We start from the raw sequence: 20945 nt of genomic DNA, 5'->3' as shown, positions 1-20945 counted from the left end.
CAGTTGTGGGATTATAATATTATTTTCTGCCATGTTAGACCCCTAATTAAAGATTGTGAATTATTATGTAGTTTTAGTTTGCATTATTCTCCTGAATTAGAAGAAGCTGATAACTATTGCATTTGTTAAACTGGTTTGCATTACATTAGACTGCTGATTTATGGTGAATGAATGATATTGTTTTATGATGCATTATACTGCTGAGTTATAAGAAATACTGTTTGCAGAAAGTCATCGCCTTATTTGTCTGATTAGAAGAGAACAGAATATGCTGGAGTTTTCTGCCCCATCTCAGCAGGAGCAGATAAACAGGGAGCCAAGGTCGTAGCTTAGGCGCTGTGTGAGAGAAAGCATGTGAATGTTTAGGCTTTTATGATAAGGTGGAGGCACCAGAGGCTATAAGAGTTTGATCAATGCTCCACCATTTTGAGATCTGTGTTAGGTGCCGGCTGTGTGCGGACAGGGATAGGACCCAAGATGCAGACTCCAAAGACAAACTTAAACCAAAACAGCTTTAATGCTGAACGCAAACATGACATAACTGGAAAAAACTCAAAATAAACTAACACCGGTGGATGGGAAAAACACACAGCAAAATAAACGGTAGATCGCGACACGGACACAGAGAAACACAGGGCTTAAATACACAGAGGGAGCAATCAAGGAATGAGTAACAGGAGGGAAACACAGCTGGGACAAATCAGAACTGACGAGACCAAAGAAGTGTAAACTGAACACACTGAGAAAAGACAGAGACCTTCAAAGTAAAACAGGAAACACATAACACAGACTGAACAAAGACACAGACTCACATTCAGGCACTACAAAGGGAACAGAGACGTGGGACCAGGGCAGACACAGACACTGACTGCACAGCAAAATCCGAAGTGTTGATGTGAGTTAAAATTACTGGTGTTAAAAATTTCGAGTTGAAAAGTGTTGGTTTGAGAGTTACAGTAACACTAACGGTGCTGAAAAAGCTCTGTAGCCGGAGTTATTTCAAAGAGTCAATACTATAACACTCATTTGGAGTTGATTTCCACATCCGGGTTTTTCGCGCTCATGGGCATGAGGAGTCCGCCAGAAGTTTGCTGTCAAGATCGAGGAGGTTGTTCAGGTAAGAACTATACAACAAGACCTATGTTATTTTATCATTATTAAATATTGTAACTAACTAGCCTATAACATTATTTATCAGAAGCATGCAATATTTTCCTAATGTGGAGTGTATTCATCTGCGGTAAGAGATGGGATTCGTTAGCTTAGGTAGCTAAACTATCCTCTATAACAAGTTAATATTGCAGCGAAAATAAATGCGTGCTCAATATAATTCTCAATTCTAGTTAGTTCTAATGTCATAAGAGAAATGCTTTCCAGTGTTCAATGCTTATTAAATGAAACGAGGGAGGAGTTAGCTATCCTCTGGATATGTTAAATGTAATGTTAAAATTTGAATTTGTGGTAGCCTAGCTGGCAGCTAAGACAAATGCGTTTAGCCCACTGCTTTTAAGGGAAGCGAACATTCGCCTCAGAAATATCCTATTTAAAAGTGAACTAAACAATCACATGGAGACGTTCAAGTCAAGTTTTGGAAAGCGTCAAGATAGGCTAATTACACGTGCTACCAGCGAGTTTAGCAGTAGCCTAGCCTACAAATCTTTGAAGTGGCAGGGGGTTATGGAATTCTGTTAGATGTTAGTGACCAAGCAAGGCGCGCTGCGTTTGTGCATGGATTGCTTGCTAACGGTTAGGATATATCATACATGTTGTAGTATCTAAGGGAACATTTTCCCCTTTTCTACAGTTTTAGTGAAATAGGCTACCATCCAGTGTTTAAGAAAAAGCGGTATAACGACTGAGGGTCGTTGACGTCGCCTCCACTGATAATCCTAGCATGTCGTGTCACAAAACAACCACCACAAAGTAGCAACTAGCCAGACGGCTGTGCATGTGTCAGAAACTCCCGATATAAATGTAAGACTTGCACTCATTAATTTACAGTATAAGGGATATTTGTTGTCATAAGTGAAAGCGTGATGAAGGCAGGTGTGCGTTCAACAGGAAATTTTATGTGGATTATCATCCTGACATGGTTTAAACAGAGATGCTTTTCCCCAAGTAGGCTACAGCGATTTACTCGCAACATAGCAGAACTAAGTATCTAGCCTGCGTGCAGACGAGAAGATCGCCGTTGTCGTCTTATAAACATGTGGATGGGTGGATAATTCATTGGATGCTATTTCTGTGTACCCAAGTTCAGCTATTTTAGTGCGCAGGGGGAAGCCAAATTATGTTCCTGAGGTTGAAGTGGTCTGTCACCCCTTCACAGATCATCACACAATGTATAGCCTAATATTTTCTTAAAGTTGTCCGGATTTGTTGCCACTTAAGCTATGGTTTAAATATATGGTAAAAAATATTCTGTGCCCCCTTCTCTCCACCAGGTGCTGTTGTAAGACATGTTGCTGAAAGTGAAATACCTCAATGTAAAGAAGTACATTAAATTGCACGCAGGATTCACTTATCTAGAATTCATCAGTGAAGGTAAGATAACCTGGCAGAACAAAATTTGTTGCACATGTATCAGTTCATCATGTTTGCATCTCATCTATTTAAAAAACGAATTAAATGTTAACACATTTTATTTTAATGTGTGACATTAAAAACAGTACAGAGCAGTAGGCCTAGGCCTATATTGTTGCTGCAGACTTGTCTAATTTAACCATTTTAAAGACAGGTAAAACAGCTGTTAATAAATATTAGCTAAATAAAAAAGTCAAAATTAGTTTTTAAAAAAGTTTTTCAGGCGTTTTAGGTGACATTATGCTTATCTTTTTGTAAAGCCAAAACCAAGTTTGGACTTCCGGATGCTGCTGACCTTGATATTTTCGATGAAACTGACACAGCTGTCGAAGAAGACATTTTTCTGGAGTTACTGGAGGCCCAACCAGACCTATGCCTGACAATACGTGAAAAGATTTCAGATGAAGGTAAATGTTATCATAACTTAAATTTTCAGAGTATAGCTCACTCAATGTAGAGCCAAGTTCTTTTGCTCTTGATGCAGATGACATTGACCTGTCTTCATGCAATATACATGACAGTGGACAGGGCTGGGTCATATTTGTATAGAATGTTGTCTGAACATGAACATTGAAATTGTGTTATTAATGGCATTGTGGAGTAGCCTAAAGAAAGTTAACCAAATCATCTCTCCCAAAGATTTTTGTCCTTTAGCTCATTCCACACCATCCTCCTCGGATACATTATCTTCCCTCACGGACACTATATCACTTTCATCAAGTGACAGTGACCTCAGGGAAAAGGGCATTCCTGCAGGCCGCAGTAGATCCAGCAAAGACAGTTCTGCACCAAATGTTTCTGTGTCAGAGGCTGCAAAAGAGGTAATTGAGAACAGAAAATGTCTTTTGTATTTTTGAGTTGACACCATTTATACTGTAGATTGTTATACAAATTGAAATTCAAAACATGGTGGTTCCCAACTTGCCCTGTATGAAAAAATGTTAGTAGAAGTTAGTGCTTCTTGCTAGATATGTCTTTCACAGGTTTGTTGACATTCCTCTAAACTTTCACCTTTACTGACAAACAAGTTTTTATTGTTATTATTTTCCCTTTTATATGAGCAGATGGTTAAAAATGCCTTGACTAGGAAACCTGGTGGAGAGGAAATTCTTGAAGAATACAATGCCGAAAATTCACTGAGCCACCGCACCCGGCGGCAGCTTGTTAACATATTGGCAAGTGATATGACTGAGAGACATGGGTAAGAGTAATAGTACCTAATAAAAAAGTAAAGATGGGCCATATGGAATATTCTTGTAATGTATACTGCAGTAAAGACACATACTTCTGATTTAACATTGTCAATTGTATTTCCTCTATAGCAGAATTCCCTCCCGTAAGCAAAAGGAGAAATATGCCCTTGGAATAATTACACTCTTTCCCTCATTGAAGGATCCATTTTCTCCAAACGGCTATGTAAGTCATGCAGTGATTGTAAAACAGCACATTATTTAGTTTTCATCATGGAATAATTACATCAGCTAAATGATTTAAAAGAAAAATCTTAATTCCTCTTTCGTAATAACTATTGTCATAAAACTGTATTGAAATTGTGGATGTTGTTTAACATGTATTGCACCTGTTACATGATAATAGTCCTTGGGTTTCTTTTTGCTGAATCTGCAAAGTCTGTAAGATCGCATTTGATGTTTATTTTTCATCTATGTTTAAATGTGACAGGGGCATTTCTACGACGGAGTGAAAGGCACTGGATATGTAGCGTGGCGCCTCAAAACCATGTCCAGGTCTACAACCAAACGGCCAGTGAAGGAAGTCCCAGTGCATCAAGAACAAGGGCCTAAGCGCAGAAGATTAGCAACCACATTGCCTCAGCAACTTGATGGAGATGCCTGCAAGGAGGCCATCTCATTTCTTGTTCACTCTCCTGATGAAGCAAGTGTATTTCAGAAGATGAAAATGACGTTCCAACATCGCCAGGATCTGGTGCATGATCCACAAAGAACTGCAGATGTCTTCAAAACATTTCCACGCTTTTTGGATGTCAAAGGACTAGTAAGTCAAATCACTTGATATTTTCAACTGTTAATCCTTTTTTTTTTGTTTTGCTGATGTGGATGGCAACAGTAAAAGATGTGATCATTGGTCATCCCAGTCAGGCTATATCCCATATTGGTCAAAATCACATTGCAATGTAAACAATGTTGAGCACTGTCTTTATGTCCTGTGTGTATGATGAACAGGTCAATCAAGACTTCCTGCTGCTGTTTGGTGCTGAAACAGCCACCAAGTTGCTTGAGAAGTGGGACATGTCATTCAAGCCAAAGGTTATTAAAGAAGCCAAACAGCTGACTCAGTCAACTGACCTGTGTCGTTTGATAAAAGCTGCTGAGAAACCAACAGAGAGTGATGCAAATGGTAGGCGTCGCACCATGCTTGTTTGATTTTAATAATATTTATTTTTACCTGTCATTTTGAAATTGTTTTATAAATTCAACCATACACAGACTGGGACAGTGACATGGCCTCTCTGCTGCTACTCCTTCAACTTTTGCCACCCACAGCTGGACGAAAGAGGAGAACCAAAATAAGTCCAACTGATGCAGCACACAAAATGGTGCACTTTCACAAGGTAAATATGTTGTCTCACTTTTTAAAATCCTACAAAACACTTTTTCAGTTTTTGCACTTTTTAGTTTTCCTCTCCATGAAGTATGTGTCTTAGTATTTTGTAATAAGTTAGCAAGGCACATAATGTCAAACTGAATGAATGGTTCATACTCAGCAAGTATAAGCTAGGCCTATATGTCAATATCTCATTTGTTTTTAGTCATGCTGCAGCATTGATGAACACTTGCAAGCAAGAGATGGTAAACAACCATACATCCTCGCTGTTGGTCGAACCCAGAACAGCATTGACACCTTCTACATCGCAGTGGACAAACAGCTCATCCCCTGCCAAGCCACCAGCTCACTCAGTGCTTTTGATGAACTTTTCAAATCCCACTACGTGTTCAACTTATCTTACGACGAGTCACTGGTTCATCTCTACAGTTTTGTGCAGACCACCATATTCAACATTGATGCCACCTCAACAGATGAGTCACCACGTGTTCGTGAGTTGCGTGCCAAAATGTTGAATGAGAACCATGTTTAAATGTTTTATCTGTCAAACTCTGCATAGCACCAGTCAGGCTTTGATAAGTCATTTGCGACTAGGTCACAGTTTTTATCCAAGCACCAAATTTAAGTTGGCTTGTTCACAAGATGGTTGCAGCCGTCAGTTCACTACATATTCTGGTTTAAAAAAACATTTAAATAGTGTTCATGATGAAGATTGTTGTCAAAGTGGTGATGCAGAACCCTCAGAGTCATTTCAAGCTGATTTTGACAGATTACAAGATACAGACATAGCAGTTGCAGGAACAAGTGTTACTCAGAGCCTAGAGGTTGGGTGTTCTGAAAACAATGGGTCAGGTCAAAGAATTAAAAAAAATTCTGAAGCAATTTGCACTAAAATTATTGGTAAACTCAATGGTAGTGGTTTGGCAAATAGTTTTGTGTCATCACTTGTTTGTGATTTGGAAGATTTTGCTGATGGACTGCACTGTGAGTTTAAACATAAAGTACTGAACGTTGTGCCAACAGAAAATCCTGTTAGATCTCCAGTGGAAAAATGTCTTGAGACTTTTGACAATCCAGTTGAGAAGTTCGACACTGAAGCTAAAAGAAAGTCATATTTCCGTGAAAAATGGGGAATTGTGGATCCAGTGGAAAAGACTTTAGGAATACGCTATGATACAAGGTTAAATAAAAAATCAGGCACTTATGACCAGGTACCAGTAAAAGACACTTTTGTGTACATTCCAATTTTGGAAACAATCAAATTTATATGTCGCAATTCTTATATTTGCGAGCTGCTTGCTAAACTATGTGTATCAAAAGAAGACAGATATGAAGACTTTTGTGATGGGAGTTACTATAAGTCTCATCCATTGTTTTCAAAACCACAGACTTCTTTGCAAATTCAGCTTTATTATGATGACTTTGAGACTGCTAATCCACTTGGTTCCAAACGTGGTGTTCACAAAGTTGGTGCAATCTATTTTGTCCTCAGAAATCTGCCTCCAAAGTTAAATTCTGCATTGATGAACATTCATTTGGTTGCATTGTTTCATGCAGAAGATGTGAAAAAATACGGCTTTGATCCTATTTTACAGCCTCTGATTGATGACATAAAGTTTTTGGAGAGCCATGGCATTGATTTACCCTTCTCATCTGAAAAGGTCCATGGCACTATATGTCAGATAACTGGGGACAACTTGGGGATGCACTCAATTTTGGGTTTTGTTGAGTCTTTCAGTGGACGTTACTTTTGTCGTTTGTGTTTAATTGCAAAACAGGATGCACAGAGTGTGTATACTGAGGATGATCCAAAGATCATCTTACGAGGGAAAGAACTTTTTGAAATGCACTGCAGTGAGTTGCAATCTGATCCTCAAAAGCTACATGTGTTTGGCTTAAGAAAGAATTCTACACTGAACACTCTTCAATTCTTTCATGTTTGCCAGAACTTTTCCTTGGACATTACGCATGATATTCTCGAAGGGGTAGCACAATATGAGATAAAGTTACTGTTGGAATATCTGTCAGACAATTTTCTGCCGAAACCTGCTCTTTTGTCACGGATCTATGCTTTTGACTATGGCTACTTGGAGAGCAAAAATCGTCCAACAAGGGTGAACTTAGACAGTAGTGGTAATAGTATAGGTCTTAACTCCATTCAGACTCTTTGTCTGATAAGAAACATTCCTTTAATTTCTGGTGATATTGTGCCAGAAGGAAATCAGAACTGGACTATGCTATTGCTATTGTTGCAAATAATTAACATCATATTCTCTCCATCTGTTACACATGGCATGACTGTGCTTCTAAAACATTTAACAATGGAACATCATGACTTGTTCAAATTGTTGTATCCAGGTAGGAACATGATTCCCAAACACCACTTTATGTTGCACTACCCAACTTGCATCAGAAAAATTGGGCCATTATTGCATGTATGGAGCATGAGAGGTGAGGCTAAACATAGGGTGTTCAAAGACACCCTTAAGAACTTTAAGAACATCACAGTGTCACTTGCCAAAAAACATCAAACATCCATAGCATACAAGTGGGAGACATGTCCTTTAAGCCATGTTGAGTATGGGCCCTTGAAATCATTTGATGTTGATAGTGAGGAAAATAGTGAAATGATCTCCCTAGGCTTGCCTGCTGTTGCAGAAGAGGCTTTCTCTGCTAATTGGGTTAACATTAATGGGACTGAGTACAGAACAGGATTGGTCATTTGTTGTGGTTCTGAACATGAGATGCCGGTGTTTTGCAGAATAAAAACAATAGTTTTGGTCAATAGTCACACCTACTTCATAGTTCAGAAGCTTGTGGTTGAAAATTTCAGTGAACATTGCCATGCTTATAAAGTGTTTGAAACGGATGAAAAAGATGTTGTTAAAGCAGACTGTATTGAAATATACAAGCCCTTTGATTTGCAAAGTGCTTATGGTGATGATGATGGTCTGTACATTGTGCCATTATTTTTGTTGTGAACGTATGCTGTATGGTGCTTGGAATTTAATATTTATTAAAATGCTTATGTGACCAATTTTATGTTTTCTCCTTTTATCCTGTAAAGGGACTTAACAAGGATTTTCACTGAATGTAACACAGTAGTCATACAGTAATTGCACTTTAATGCATTTTTGTATTCAGACAATTAATACAGACTAGTATTTAAAAGCTCATATATGTCACTTTAAAGTGCCAAAATAACACTGTAAAAGTTACAGAATAACACTCTAAGTGAAAACAGTCAACACAATCCAGTGTGAAAATAAACACTTAAAAGTGTCATAAATAACACCATAGTTGTTGTGTAGTAACACCCTCAGTGAAAAGAGTTAACCCAAGCCAGTGTAAAAGTGAACACTTATCAGTGTCCTAAAACAACACTATAAATGTTAGGTAGTTACACTCTGAGTGAAGACACTTCACACCATACAGAGTGAAATTTTAACACTATGGGTGTTATATTTTTAACACTACAATGGAGTTAAAATAATAACACTTTGCAAAGTGTTACTTTAACTCTAAACCAGTGAGAATTATATAAACACTGGAAAAGTGTTAACTTTAACACTATAGGAGTTGAATTAACACTGGAGATTTTGCTGTGTGGACGTGGAAATACAGCAGACAAGGAAGACAGCAACAAAGGAACACAGACAGAAAACCAAAACACTAACACTCTAACCAAACCCCACCCAGAGGACCTTAACTAAGAAAAACCCGTAAAGCAAAGCTAGAATATAATGAAATAACAAAATCAAATAACCAAAAACACAAGACACTGGGTCACCGACCCAGGAACCCTAACAATCTGATGCCGTCTGCGTACGGTGTCCATCTCCCACGCGTGTGATCATTAAAATCATCGTTTGACTCAACCCGGCCGGACCAGTGTTGTTATTGTGGTTTTTCCTCTTGTCTCCATCCCCAATATTTGAATCCGTAACAATTGTGACAGAGGTCTCACTCTGGAGGAAACTCTCAGCACTTTCCAGCAGCTCCTCCATTATGGAGGACGTTCCCTCACTGTAACAGGTGGAGGAGAGAGGAGAGGAAGCACAGGTGGATCCTCTGAGGAAGAGGAGCGTTCCTACAAACCACGTGATCACATGAGCAGAGGGGCGTGGCCTTCAGTGGTAGTAATAAAGGAACAGTCCACATGTTCCACTTTGAAGGCTCCAACAAAGCAGACCTGTGATCACTTTGACTCAGTATGATGGATTCTTTGGATTTGTCTTTGTTTCTCTGGCTTTTCTTGTGTGTCTGTAGCTGTGTCCCAAAACGTCGGCCGCATCCTTCGGAGGACCCGGCCTTCCTAGCCTACGTGGGCCGGGTCCTGCAAAGACCGAGAAGGCCAGAAGTGCGAGGCTGTGAAATGGGACGGTCCAGCCTTCAGATCTGTGTCACCGCTGTGTGGGTGGAGTTTAATAAACTCGCCGTCTGCTCCTTGCTATCTAAAATATTACAGGACACTGGAGCAAACTCTCGACCGTCTCACACTTCTGTTTAATCAGTTTTCTGTTTGATGTTTATTCAGCTGTGTGAAAATCCCGCAGGAACCCACCGATGGATTAATAAAGTTGTATTTAATCTAATCTAATCTAATAACTTTGATCTCAGCCAAACCGATTTACTCCGGAACAAATAAAACACAGAAAAAAGGCAAACAATTACATTTTTAAGTTATCCGAGTGACTTATGGTAAATGGCCTGTACAGCGCTTCACTTGGTCCTAAGGACCCCAAAGCGCTTCACACATCCAGTCATCCACCCATCCACACACACATCCACACACTGGTGATGGCAGCTACAGTGTAGCCACAGCCGCCCTGGGGCGCACTGACAGAGGCTGCCGGACACTGGCGCCACCCTCTGACTTATATATCATGTTTAACCTGAGTAGCCAAAGAGCGGGGTCTGAAAACGATGAAGCCGGGAGTCCGCTGCTCTCGCCGGCTGGAGTGACCATTGAACCCCCCGGCTTGCTATCGAGCGGGTGGGTAACAGACGTCTCCGAGAACGTCGGCGCACTTTTGCAAATATGCGATGTCTTGATAAACCCAGCAGATATTTGAAGTTTACACAGCTACTTTCTCCCCTTAATATATGTTAAAAGTTTATTTTGTGGCCCAGAAAGATTAAAAAGACTAATTTTGAAACTTAGTAGTGCCGCCATTGTTGGCAGCTGAAATTTGGCTGGGCCGTGCTATGAATTCTGGGATATGGTGGGCCACGACCCGCCACCCGACCCATCCTTCAAACTCGGGGAAATGAAGGACGCATTTGAAGGAGTCGAGGAATCGGGACAGCCTTCGTCGCCTGGCTGTGACGTCATCGGCCTTCAAATGCGGCCTCCGGAGGATGCAGCCGACGTTTTGGGACACAGCTTGTGTGTCTTTGTTGGTCATGTGACCTCCCAGGGACTACACATGGAAACGAGCAGTTTAGCTCAAATCTGGCAGGTTTCCATCGTCTGTTTTTGTCCTGATGTCCATGAACATGAACACTGTCCCTGTCAAACACGTCCAGATAATCTGATCCAGTGTTGTTCTTCTTCTGTGGTGTTTGTGATGGAGCAGCAGCTGCTGATCCTGATGTCCTCCACCAAGGGGGCAGCAAATTCAGCTGACTGTCATCATTTATTAAAAAGATGTAACAATGTGACATAATGCAATATAATAGTGTCAGTTACACATTGTGGGTTGCACTGTGGCCAGAATGGACATTACCTCCTGCCTAATGGAAGCTGTAAGCCATCCTGCAACCATGAATTAGATAAGCAGAAGTGAAGGGATTGTCAACAACAATTTAATAATAAAATGTAATGTGATAGTTGCACTTTATTAGCTCCCCACAATCGTATGAATAATAACCATGAATGCACTGCATGCTCATAGCAAGTTCTTTAGGTTTAAAGTGAGATCCTGCTTTAAAGGGCGCTTCATCTGCTGGGAATGACATGTTTCTTCTAGTATGTAAGGCTCAGCCCATCTTACTGGGACTTACTTTTGTAGATCCACATGCTCTAAACCTGGTGCTCCATGATTGGTGCAGAAGCTTTAAGCTACTATTAACAAATAATAACCATGGACTTAGTTGTTACTACAATAACTTATCATTGAGCAACTTGTATATTTAATTTTACTTGTAAAACTATGCAAGTAGAATTGAATGGGGCACAGTGAGCTGAGCACAGGCCCACTCTGTGACACTCAGAGGTTTGTGGATATCATACTGAGAGTATTGGACACAGTGCAGCCAGCTTGCAGCCACTTTCCCACCACTTTAGCACAATGTTTACATGAGACTCAGCCACACTAATGTTCCTGGGCAGACATGTGGTGCAGCATGGCTGATGGCACTGTACCTGCAGCTGTCATGGACAAGAACCACTCAATACCTCACCCAAGCCAAGCCTGTGCTGATGTTGTGATCTGAGACCGAGACACTAACCCAGGATCATGATATGATGTTGTGAGAGTTTCACTAAGAATTAGCTCTGATTACAAGATTTCAATCTATCGTAACTCTAATTTGTATTTACTTCAGTTTGTTCATCTTGGAGCTGTGTGCAGCTGAGGACAGTCTTATTATTACCAGGTGAGGATATGTAACAGCCACAGTCTGTAGAGATGATGTCACCATGGAGTGGTGATGTCACTGGAGCTGCCAATATGTGCTCCAGCCAAAGCTACACCAGAGGGTTGTGCTGTGTAACAGGTTGGTGCAGGTGGTGTTATCTACATTTGAACATTAGGCAACAGTCTCATGAAGACACTTTCTATTGTTCACTAAAGACCAACAATAACAGAGACAAAGGGAGAGCAGCAGAACTAGTGCTAACAATTAGCACTGCTAGCCTGCCCACCAACACCAGCTAATGTTCTAAAAACGATGATCAATGATTTTGCTGTAACGGCTCCAGCTGTCTGTGTCAGGGACACGTTGGAGATGAAGTGAGTGATCCAGTGACAAAGGTTTGGAAACCTGCAGTCAGCTGAGACTAAAGGAGTCACCTGACCGAGAGACCAAATGTTTCACTGAGAACGTCCAGATGAACAGAATCAACCTTTGGGATAATCTGTTCCACACATCCATGTTTCACTTACTGCATTATATTTCCTCATTGCTGTGCACACAGGCCTGTGGCTTATAACCAACTCCAAGTTCAGACTCAGAGGCTGCTGAAGCTGTTTTCTGGAACAGAGACGTGTTGGATATAAAACCAACTCTTCTTTATGTGTCAGCACTGAGGAAAGGAGCAGCTTCGTTTCTAAGTGTATGAAGGACTGTAGCAGTGTGTGTGTGAGGTTTATTTCACAGACAGAACCATGTCAAAAACACAACTTCAGGTAAAAACAATACAAAATCAAAGAGTCTGATCAGAAGGATTAAACAGAGGAGTGTGGGACTGTTTTTAACAGACAGCAGGTTAAGCCAGGCTGGAGGAGTAAACTGAGCCTCGGTGTGAGCAGCAGTGTGTTTGACAGGAAGCTGAGATAAACAGTCTGGAGCCCATTTAGTGCTTCATATGAAAGTGTGAGGATTTGAAAGCAAATCTAAAATCAAGCAGGAGTCAGTGTGAGAATGATTTGTGCTTTTCCTCAGTCAGATGCTGGGAGTTTCAGTTCATCCATGTTCAGCGTGCTGTGCTTTGTGTAACAGGAGAATATGACAGTATAAATCAAGTCTTCATGTCACTGAAAGCCTCCACAGTCTGCTATGGAGGTGCATCAGTTTGGATTTACAAGAAGAACATTTCTTAAACCTGCCACAAGATGGCGCTCCAACAGAAGGGATGTCCACAGTGTAACACAGACACACACATACTGTGTGAATGTGTGAGTGAATGGGCTTTCAACACAAGGCTTCTGCTGCTACCTTTAATTACATAATTAGCTAACAAGAACAAACTGTTAATTACCACCAAAGAACGGCTCCAGATTTTAGCTGCTGACCATTTTGTGAAACGTTGATTACATCAGCTTATTGTTGATTTTTCAACCTTAATATCAGCTGCTTTAAAGGAGCCTCGTTCTCTCGCAGTAACAGTTTTCTTCACTAGATGCAGTGCAGGCACAGTCTGTGTTTCTAAACTACACACTAATGTTCATTGTTGTGCAGCTAAATCCTCCCTCTGGATGGGAAGAATCCCTGTCAGGCTTCAAACACCTGGCTTGGTGTTCTGGAGCTAATGTGTCACCTGTGAGGACTCTGAGATGAACACACAGCAGACACTTCAGTTCTCCGTCTGTGTGTCCTCAGTTTCCCAGCATGCCTTGGCTGTGGTGGTGGAGGTGAATGAGGGGGAACATGCTGCTCTGTCAGCACTCAGGTTTCATACCTGGTGATCTCAGAGGACAAAGCGGCGTTACAGCAGCGCACGTTGATGAGACCTGATGCTCTGAACAGTTCAGACTTCAGCCTCACTCTGAGAAAACAAACGACTGACTGTCAGCAGCAACTACACCTGCTCCATCAGTGACGGAGAGAAGAACTGAGACTGAGAGACATACAGCTGCAGGTCAAAGGTCAGAAACGCCCGCTCTTTGTACGGGTCAGGAGTTAGTACTGCAGAGGTCAGAGGTCAGCTTGCTGACAAACCATTTGAAACAGTTTGGAGCTAAAAGCACAACAGCAGAGGAAAGAAGAGACACTGCAGAGATGATGCAAAATATTGTGTTTTGTTCTCAGCTGTCAAAAAGTGTAACACACGTGTTCCAGCACAGCCTTTGTGTACTTTCACTTCTCCATACTGTCCATTGGAAATCCTGTTTGTTACTTTTTGATTTCAGTCCATGTGTCCAAAGCAAACTTCTGTCCCACACTTTCTCTGCTGACTCTTCACCGATGCTCAGATGATCTCAGATGATTTCACCAGAACTCATCAAAATTCGGGCTCCACAGAAACCCAGACGTCACTAAACAAGCGTAACAAGCAAAGTGAAAACTGGTCGTTCAGCTTTATTGACCAAAGATAAGCTCACATGTCACCTCATGACACAGACACTTATTTCCACAGCATGCACGAGGACTGACAATAAGTGTCTATAAAGCCACTTCTATCTGCCACACCTGTGCTTCTGTCATGGTTGCTCTCCTCTCACTCTGTCATTTATCCACAGTCTGCCTCCCTCTGCTCCGTCAGCTGACGTCCTCTCTACACCACCTGCTGTGTTTTATCCTGCAAAAACACATTTAAGAAGCGTTGCACCGAGTAACGGGAGTAACTGCTATAAAATCCATTTAAAGGAGGTGGTGCTGAGTGCTGTGACTGGGGTCCCACCACTGACATCACGGGTGGAGGACATGTTGGAAAACTGCTACAAAGTGCTGTGCAGCCAGCAGAGCTTACAGTCTGTCCTGTGTGTCATACAGGCTCTCACACTTAGTGTTTCTGTGACACATTGAAGAGAAGTTTGTGTTGTTCACAGTTGTGCTTGTACTGAGTGACAGCTGACATGACCTAACAGGAATAATGTGTCTGTGCTGAATGAGAAGTAACACACAATGAAGTCTTGATGCATCTCAATCATCCAGGAAAGTGAGTCTGTTGCTTCTGTTCATCTGGACGCAGCGTTTTGTGGGAGAAACGTGTCGTCATCATCAGGTGACGTCTTCAGTCTCAGCTGCAGGTTTCAGTCTTACAAACAGGACATTTGCATAAAGACTGAAAGCAGCTGCAGGAACGATGGGCTGGGAGCTCCGTTCCTTCATCTTAATTATGCAGATTCTCAGGACCATTGATCAACAACCACTGATCCATGTCCATGAGTCCCATTCACAGAGATGTGGGAATGGCTGCAGTCACAGCATGTAAGATGGAAATAAATGAGAAGTATTTAGCTGAAGTGGATTTGATTTATGTTAGTTCTTTTTTAACTTGTAGTTCTACATTGGAAGATTATTGTGATATTGAAATATAAAAATAAATTTATATTCTATTATTTTCTCAAAATAAGCGTCACACTCGTGGAAGCCGGTGTAGCCGCCGAAACGCCTGCATTTATGGAGACTTTCAGCCCCAGGTAGGCCAGTTATGGATCTTCGGATCCACATTATGTCAGCAGCTGTTCTCCACCGTGAACTGTGTTCAAACAAACACGCTCACGCCTCACAGACGACAGCTTACAGTCTGTAGAGATAAAGTGACTTCGTACAGCCCCGTCTTCAGTCTTGTGGAGATGATCTCGACGCTTTGGTGGATGTTACTAGCTCCTATGCAGTATTTTGTAAAGACGTGATTATACCCCGTAAGCGCGTTAAAATTTACGCTAACAATAAGCCATGGGTCACTAAAAGTGTCAAATCCTGTTTAAGGAAAAAGAGACAGGCCTTTAAAGAGGGGGCTGTTACCGATTTTCAGACAGCTACCAAGGAAATGAAAATCGAGATCTTGAAAGCAAAACAGACAAAAACCTTCTTGAAAGCAAATTTGCTGCAAAAACTTTTGGGTCTGCCTGGACTTGTATGAAAACCATAGCAGGGTTTCAAAATCCCCAGAGCAGCAGTCAGGTCATTTTATATGGTTTTAATTCAGACAGAGATTTGCAAACGCTTTAAACATGTTTTATGCTCGTTTTAGTTCTTCTGATTTCAGCGAGGATATTTGGGAACTGAAACAGAAACTGAGAGATACTCAGCACTTTATCATTGAACTCAGCGATGTTAAAAAGGCCTTTCATACAGTCAATGTGAACAAGAGCCAGGTCCTGATAATATTAGTGGCCGCCTAATTAAATCTTGTGCTGATAAACTCAGTCCTATATTTCAAGTTATTTTTAACAAATCCTTGCAAACACAACATGTGCCCTCTCTTTGCAAAGAAGCAGTCGTGGTTCCTGTCCCTAAATCTAAACGACTTCAGGCCTGTTGCCTCACTTCAGTTGTCATGAAAGTCTTTGAAAAAATCATCAGAAATGTGATTATGAAGAGACTGAAGGTCAGCTGGATCCAATGCAGTTTGCATACAGGCCCAACAGAGGAGTGGAGGACGCACTTTTGACTTTACTAAATCTGATTCTTAAACATGTAGAGAGTAAAGGGACTTTTGCAAGACTTCTTTTCATTGATTTTTCTTCGGCTTTTAATACAACACAGCCCCATATTTTAATTAAAAGACTTTTAGAACAGTTTGAAATCAGGAAAAACCTGGTGGGCTGGATTTTAGATTTTCTAACTGACAGGTCACAAAGAGTGAGAATAAATGGGGTTCTGTCTGACCCAGTGTTCTCCTCCACAGGTTCTCCTCAAGGCTGCGTCCTATCGCCCTTATTATTCACTCTCTGTACAAACATGTGTCAGGGCAGACATGAAAACAGGGTCATTATTAAATATGCAGATGACTCTGTTATTGTCAGCTTACTGAAAGAGGGTGAAACTAACCACGGCCCAGTCATTGATGACTTTGTTCAGTGGTGGGAGGAGTCTTATCTCCAGCTGAACATATCTAAAACAAAAGACATGGTTGTTGATTTTAGGAAACAACAAAATGGGCACGGAGTCACTTTAATTAAAGGTCAGAAAATAGAGCAAGTACAATCATATAAATATCTTGGGACCATAATCAATGAAAAACTGAACTTTGATCAAAATTGCAAATCAGTTTGTAAAAAGGGTCACCAGCACCTTTATTGCCTTAGGAAACTTGTTCATTTCCACATTGACCAAAAAATGTTAACTTTGTTTTATCGTTCTTTTATTGAGTCTGTTTTATCCTTTTGTTTGGTGGCATGGTTCGGTCAGACCTCTGTCACAGAGAAAAACTCTCTGAATCAGATAGTGAGATGGTCCAGTCGTCTGATAGGTGAGCCACAGTCTTGTTTAGCCTCCCTGTACTCTGAGCAGGTACAGAGGATGGCTTTATCAATCCTTAAAAATGGTTCCCATCCTCTAAGGGGTGAATTTCAGCTTCTTCCCTCAGGACGGAGGTTTCTATTTCCGAGATGCAGGACAAAGCGTTATAAAAACAGCTTTGTCCCCGTTGCTGTCACTGAATTAAATAAGAACTGTTTTTGATTCGAAATATTAAAGTATGTGTCACAGTGAGCTTTATATATTTACTAGGTATGTGTGTTTTTAAAGGGATGTCAAATGCTGTCATTTTCCTGTAAAGCAAATTTACCTTGCCTTTGGGTATAAATAAAGTTACCTTACCTGCAGACGCTGTGCGCAGAGGTTCAGGAGCAGAAGTCCCGTTGTAAACATATCACGGCAGACCCGACGATGTTTGCATGAACGCGCTTTTTTTAAAAGTCAGGTCAAGGCTCCAAAAGCCCAAAGGCGATATAACAGTTTGTGTTTGCTACATGGATCATTGTAGTTCAGCTTTCCTTTGTTATATTTCTTTAAGAGCTCAAAATGTGTTCATTACATAAATCAAATGTAATTTTCTCTGTAGCACTTGATGGATTTCATAAGCAACACACTGTAGTTGTTCACACAAAGCATAAAGGTAAAAACAATATACACAGTGTTATCTTCATTTTAGATGTCACAAAGTATTTGCGGCTCCCAGTGTTTTCCCGAACCCTGACCCTTTGCGTGGAAACCGGGTCCAAAAGGCTCTTTGGGTGTTAAAGGTTGCTGACCCCTGCACTAGGCCCAACTGACACATATATTTGATTCCAAATACAAAAAATAATGTGTAACCTGCTGGAAGAATGTAGGAGGTTGAGACAGGATCTCAACACTTGGTGTCTGCAACAAAAGACAACAATATGTGGGGCGATCGTGGCTCAAGAGTTGGCAGCTCGTCTTGTAATCGGAAGGTTGCCGGTTCGAGCCCCGGCTTGGACAGTCTCGGTCGTTGTGTCCTTGGGCGAGACACTTCACCCGTTGCCTACTGGTGGTGGTCAGAGGGCCCGGTGGCACCAGTGTCCGGCAGCCTCGCCTCTGTCGGTGCGCCCCAGGGTGGCTGTGGCTACAAGCTTGCCATCACCAGTGTGTGAATGGGTGGATGACTGGATGTGTAAAGCACTTTGGGGTCCTTAGGGACGAGTAAAGCGCTCTACAAATACAGGCCATGTAATGGCAGAAACATTCTCTAGTGTAAATCCTGACTAGTTCATTAACTACAGATCAGTTTCAGTGAACATTATTCACAGAGGGATCTGAGTTCCTTATACCAGACTCTACAGAAACTGTAACACTGTACAGCTCTGCGACTCAACAATATGACAACAATGTAACACACACTAGAATCATCAAATAAAGCCCCACTAACCACTAGAACTAGAACTAACTAACTAGCACTGGACACTTGCATATTAGAGATTTCTACCACCATAGGAGGCGAGATATCATCCTTGAACCAGAGCATCCAGCCCTCAATTTCGGACATAAAAAGCGACGTGGCCAGGCATGATAACACTTTGACTGAACTGCAGGACTGTGCCTCGAACCACTCTGACACCATCGCCACTCTCCAGGCCACTGTGGAGCGTTTGTCTGCGGAGGTAAAGAAGTTAGATGAGAGATGTGGAGCTCTTGAGGCACTCCAGGAGGAATAATTTAAGAACTGCAGGAATACCAGAAGGCACAGAGGGACCCAAGATGACTGAGTTGGTTCACACCTGTTGGCGGAGGCCCTATCTCTCGAGGAGAAGCCACTCATCGATCGAGCACATAGAGTGAATCGCCAGCGTCCCAAACAAAGTCATCTTCCTCGGCCCATCATCTTGAGATTGCACTACTACCACATTGGTGAGGAAATTCTGCTGAAAGCTGCAGAGAACAAGAACCTGATGTATAAGGGTTTTTAAAATAAACATCCTCCCAGATTTCCCTCCCTCTGTTGGAAACGCAGAGCCGCATTTGCAAATATGAGAGGAAGACTACGTGGGATGACCGGCGTCAGGTACAGACTGCTATACCCTGCAAAGCTGTTAGTGACCCATGGTGATGTGAGGAAAAGCTTTAGCGATCCCAAAGAGACCGTAGACTACGCGGAGAAGCACCTCTCCCACCCACCTTCAAATGTATTAAAAGCAAGGATATATCTATATGTCTAACGCTGACACAGCACTGTGTTTCTTCTTTTCCCTTTATGTTCCATGTAAAGGTGAATATGGAGCGTTTATGGAGCTCGTTTATTGACCAGCTGTCAGTTAGAAGGTAAGAGTTACTAGGTTAACAGAGGTTAGCAGTAACAGTACGGGGAAGTATATTGTGTTGTTCTTTTGTTGGTTTTTATTTTATCCTACTTTACTTTGTTATTTTGATTTTACCTGTTGTGAGTGCTTCCCGTAATTCTCCTTTTTCTTGCGCCGCTGCGGCCAGAGTTCACAACATTACATATTTTTGTATCTATAAACAGGAAGCTGACACTCTCCAGACTTTATCAAAGGTGTGAGCGTCACAGCAGAGGCCTTTGTGTCAACGTAGCTGAAGACAAAACACAGAAACACATGAAGGAGATTTTCCTGGCCTGGATTTTATACAAATATTCTGCAGTACATCAAAAATGAAAGAAAACCATTAGTCAACATATGAACATCACCTCTGAAGTTACAGAGCTTTGACTGGAGACACAGCTGAGCGTTTTGCATTTTGCATAATTAATTACATAATTAATTATGTAACCATAATTAAATGGTTACATCATCTTTAAAGTCCCCAGAGATCAGGAAAAGGGCCTGAGGGTGCTGTGTTTGGAGTCTGCTGGTTACAGTGTGCAGGACCTCACAGGCTGCTGCAGCGTTAGCAGAGGGCGGGACATACACAGCTATCATAATCACGTGTGTAAACTCTCGTGGTAGATAGTACGGTCTCATGCTAACCGCTAGCAGCTCAATGTCCTTACAGCATAGCGTCTCTTTGATAGATAAATGCCCAGAGTTACACCATCTATCGTTCACAAACACAGCCAGACCCCCTCCTCCCTTCTTACCACTCTCCGCTGTTCTGTCATAAGAGGCTCAGCAGCTAAAGCAGCACACCTGGGTCTCCCAGCCTATTAAAAGCAGCCCTTTGCTTCACCTGCTTCACTAAACATTATTATTTTAAGCAGAGTGGTGTGATTTATGTAGGCATTGCTGTGTGACAGGATGACTTTTCTTGCACACCCACCAAATGAGGGCGCACATGCTTCCACGCCCACTGGTGACTGCACACATCCTTTCAAGGAAGCATTTCATTCATCCCTAACAAATGGAACAAAACACTGTGCAGCGTGTTCAGGTTTGAACGTGGCCCTGGCCTCTCTCTGCATCCACCTGGCACATGCAACACACATCCACTCCCTGCTGAACTGCTTGTATTTGATGTGTTGAAGTTTTGGTAAAGTTTGAATAAATTCCACTTTATTTATAGGAACATTTCATCTGTGGACTCCTGCTTCCCCTCTCCTTGAGCCAGTTTGTGACGGGAACATGACATAAGAAAAGTAATTTATCCCTTTTTGATTCTGTGTATCTGGCGCTCATCCAGTGAGTTCACACTTGGCAGAAACAGACTGAATTTGTCTGGAGAACTTTGGCTTCAGCCAAGTTAGATAAACACACTGTGTCTCTGTCAAAACAGCAGTGTAGTTGTGGCACCCCTGTGAGGGAATGACCACATGAATATTATTTTGTGTAAAACACTCATGTAACGGGACATTTTTCATTGCTATATGTATTTATTTTCAGTTTCTTTAAGAGGATAGAAAATCCATGTAACAGGGATTCATTTTATGTTAGAAAGCAGTGAGGGCGGAACTTTGGTGCTTGCTCCGGGGTTTCGGGGTGCAGTAAGTGGAGCCCACCTTCCGCTGCTTCCTCAGACACGTTCTGGAGGAA

At 41.7% G+C, this 20945-nt stretch overlaps 1 protein-coding gene across 1 annotated transcript; it reads left to right on the top strand.

Moving 5' to 3' along the window:
* Window positions 1-880: 880 nt before the first annotated feature.
* Window positions 881-5698, top strand: LOC146668998 (uncharacterized). Its single transcript, XM_085405412.1, has 10 exons — window positions 881-1117; window positions 2445-2544; window positions 2844-2990; window positions 3223-3404; window positions 3648-3784; window positions 3906-3999; window positions 4264-4596; window positions 4785-4959; window positions 5049-5173; window positions 5372-5698. The coding sequence occupies exons 2-10, from the start codon at window positions 2460-2462 to the stop codon at window positions 5696-5698; spliced, it is 1605 nt and encodes a 534-aa protein (XP_085261538.1). The 5' UTR covers window positions 881-1117; window positions 2445-2459.
* The last annotated feature ends 15247 nt before the right edge of the window (window positions 5699-20945 follow it).

The sequence above is a fragment of the Rhamphochromis longiceps genome, linkage group LG5, assembly GCF_057381845.1.
Source record: "Rhamphochromis longiceps isolate RC_006_pf linkage group LG5, R_longiceps_female_GT1.1, whole genome shotgun sequence".
NCBI lineage: Eukaryota > Metazoa > Chordata > Actinopteri > Cichliformes > Cichlidae > Rhamphochromis > Rhamphochromis longiceps.
This window is presented reverse-complemented; position numbering and strand designations above follow the sequence as displayed.

Excerpts from the sequence above, each read along its gene's own strand:
- LOC146668998 (XM_085405412.1), top strand. The coding sequence starts at position 2,460 with ATGTTGCTGAAAGTGAAATACCTCAATGTAAAGAAGTACATTAAATTG. Across the intron at positions 2,545-2,843 it reads TCTAGAATTCATCAGTGAAG|CCAAAACCAAGTTTGGACTT; the intron begins GTAAGATAACCT and ends CTTTTTGTAAAG. Across the intron at positions 4,960-5,048 it reads AACAGAGAGTGATGCAAATG|ACTGGGACAGTGACATGGCC; the intron begins GTAGGCGTCGCA and ends AACCATACACAG.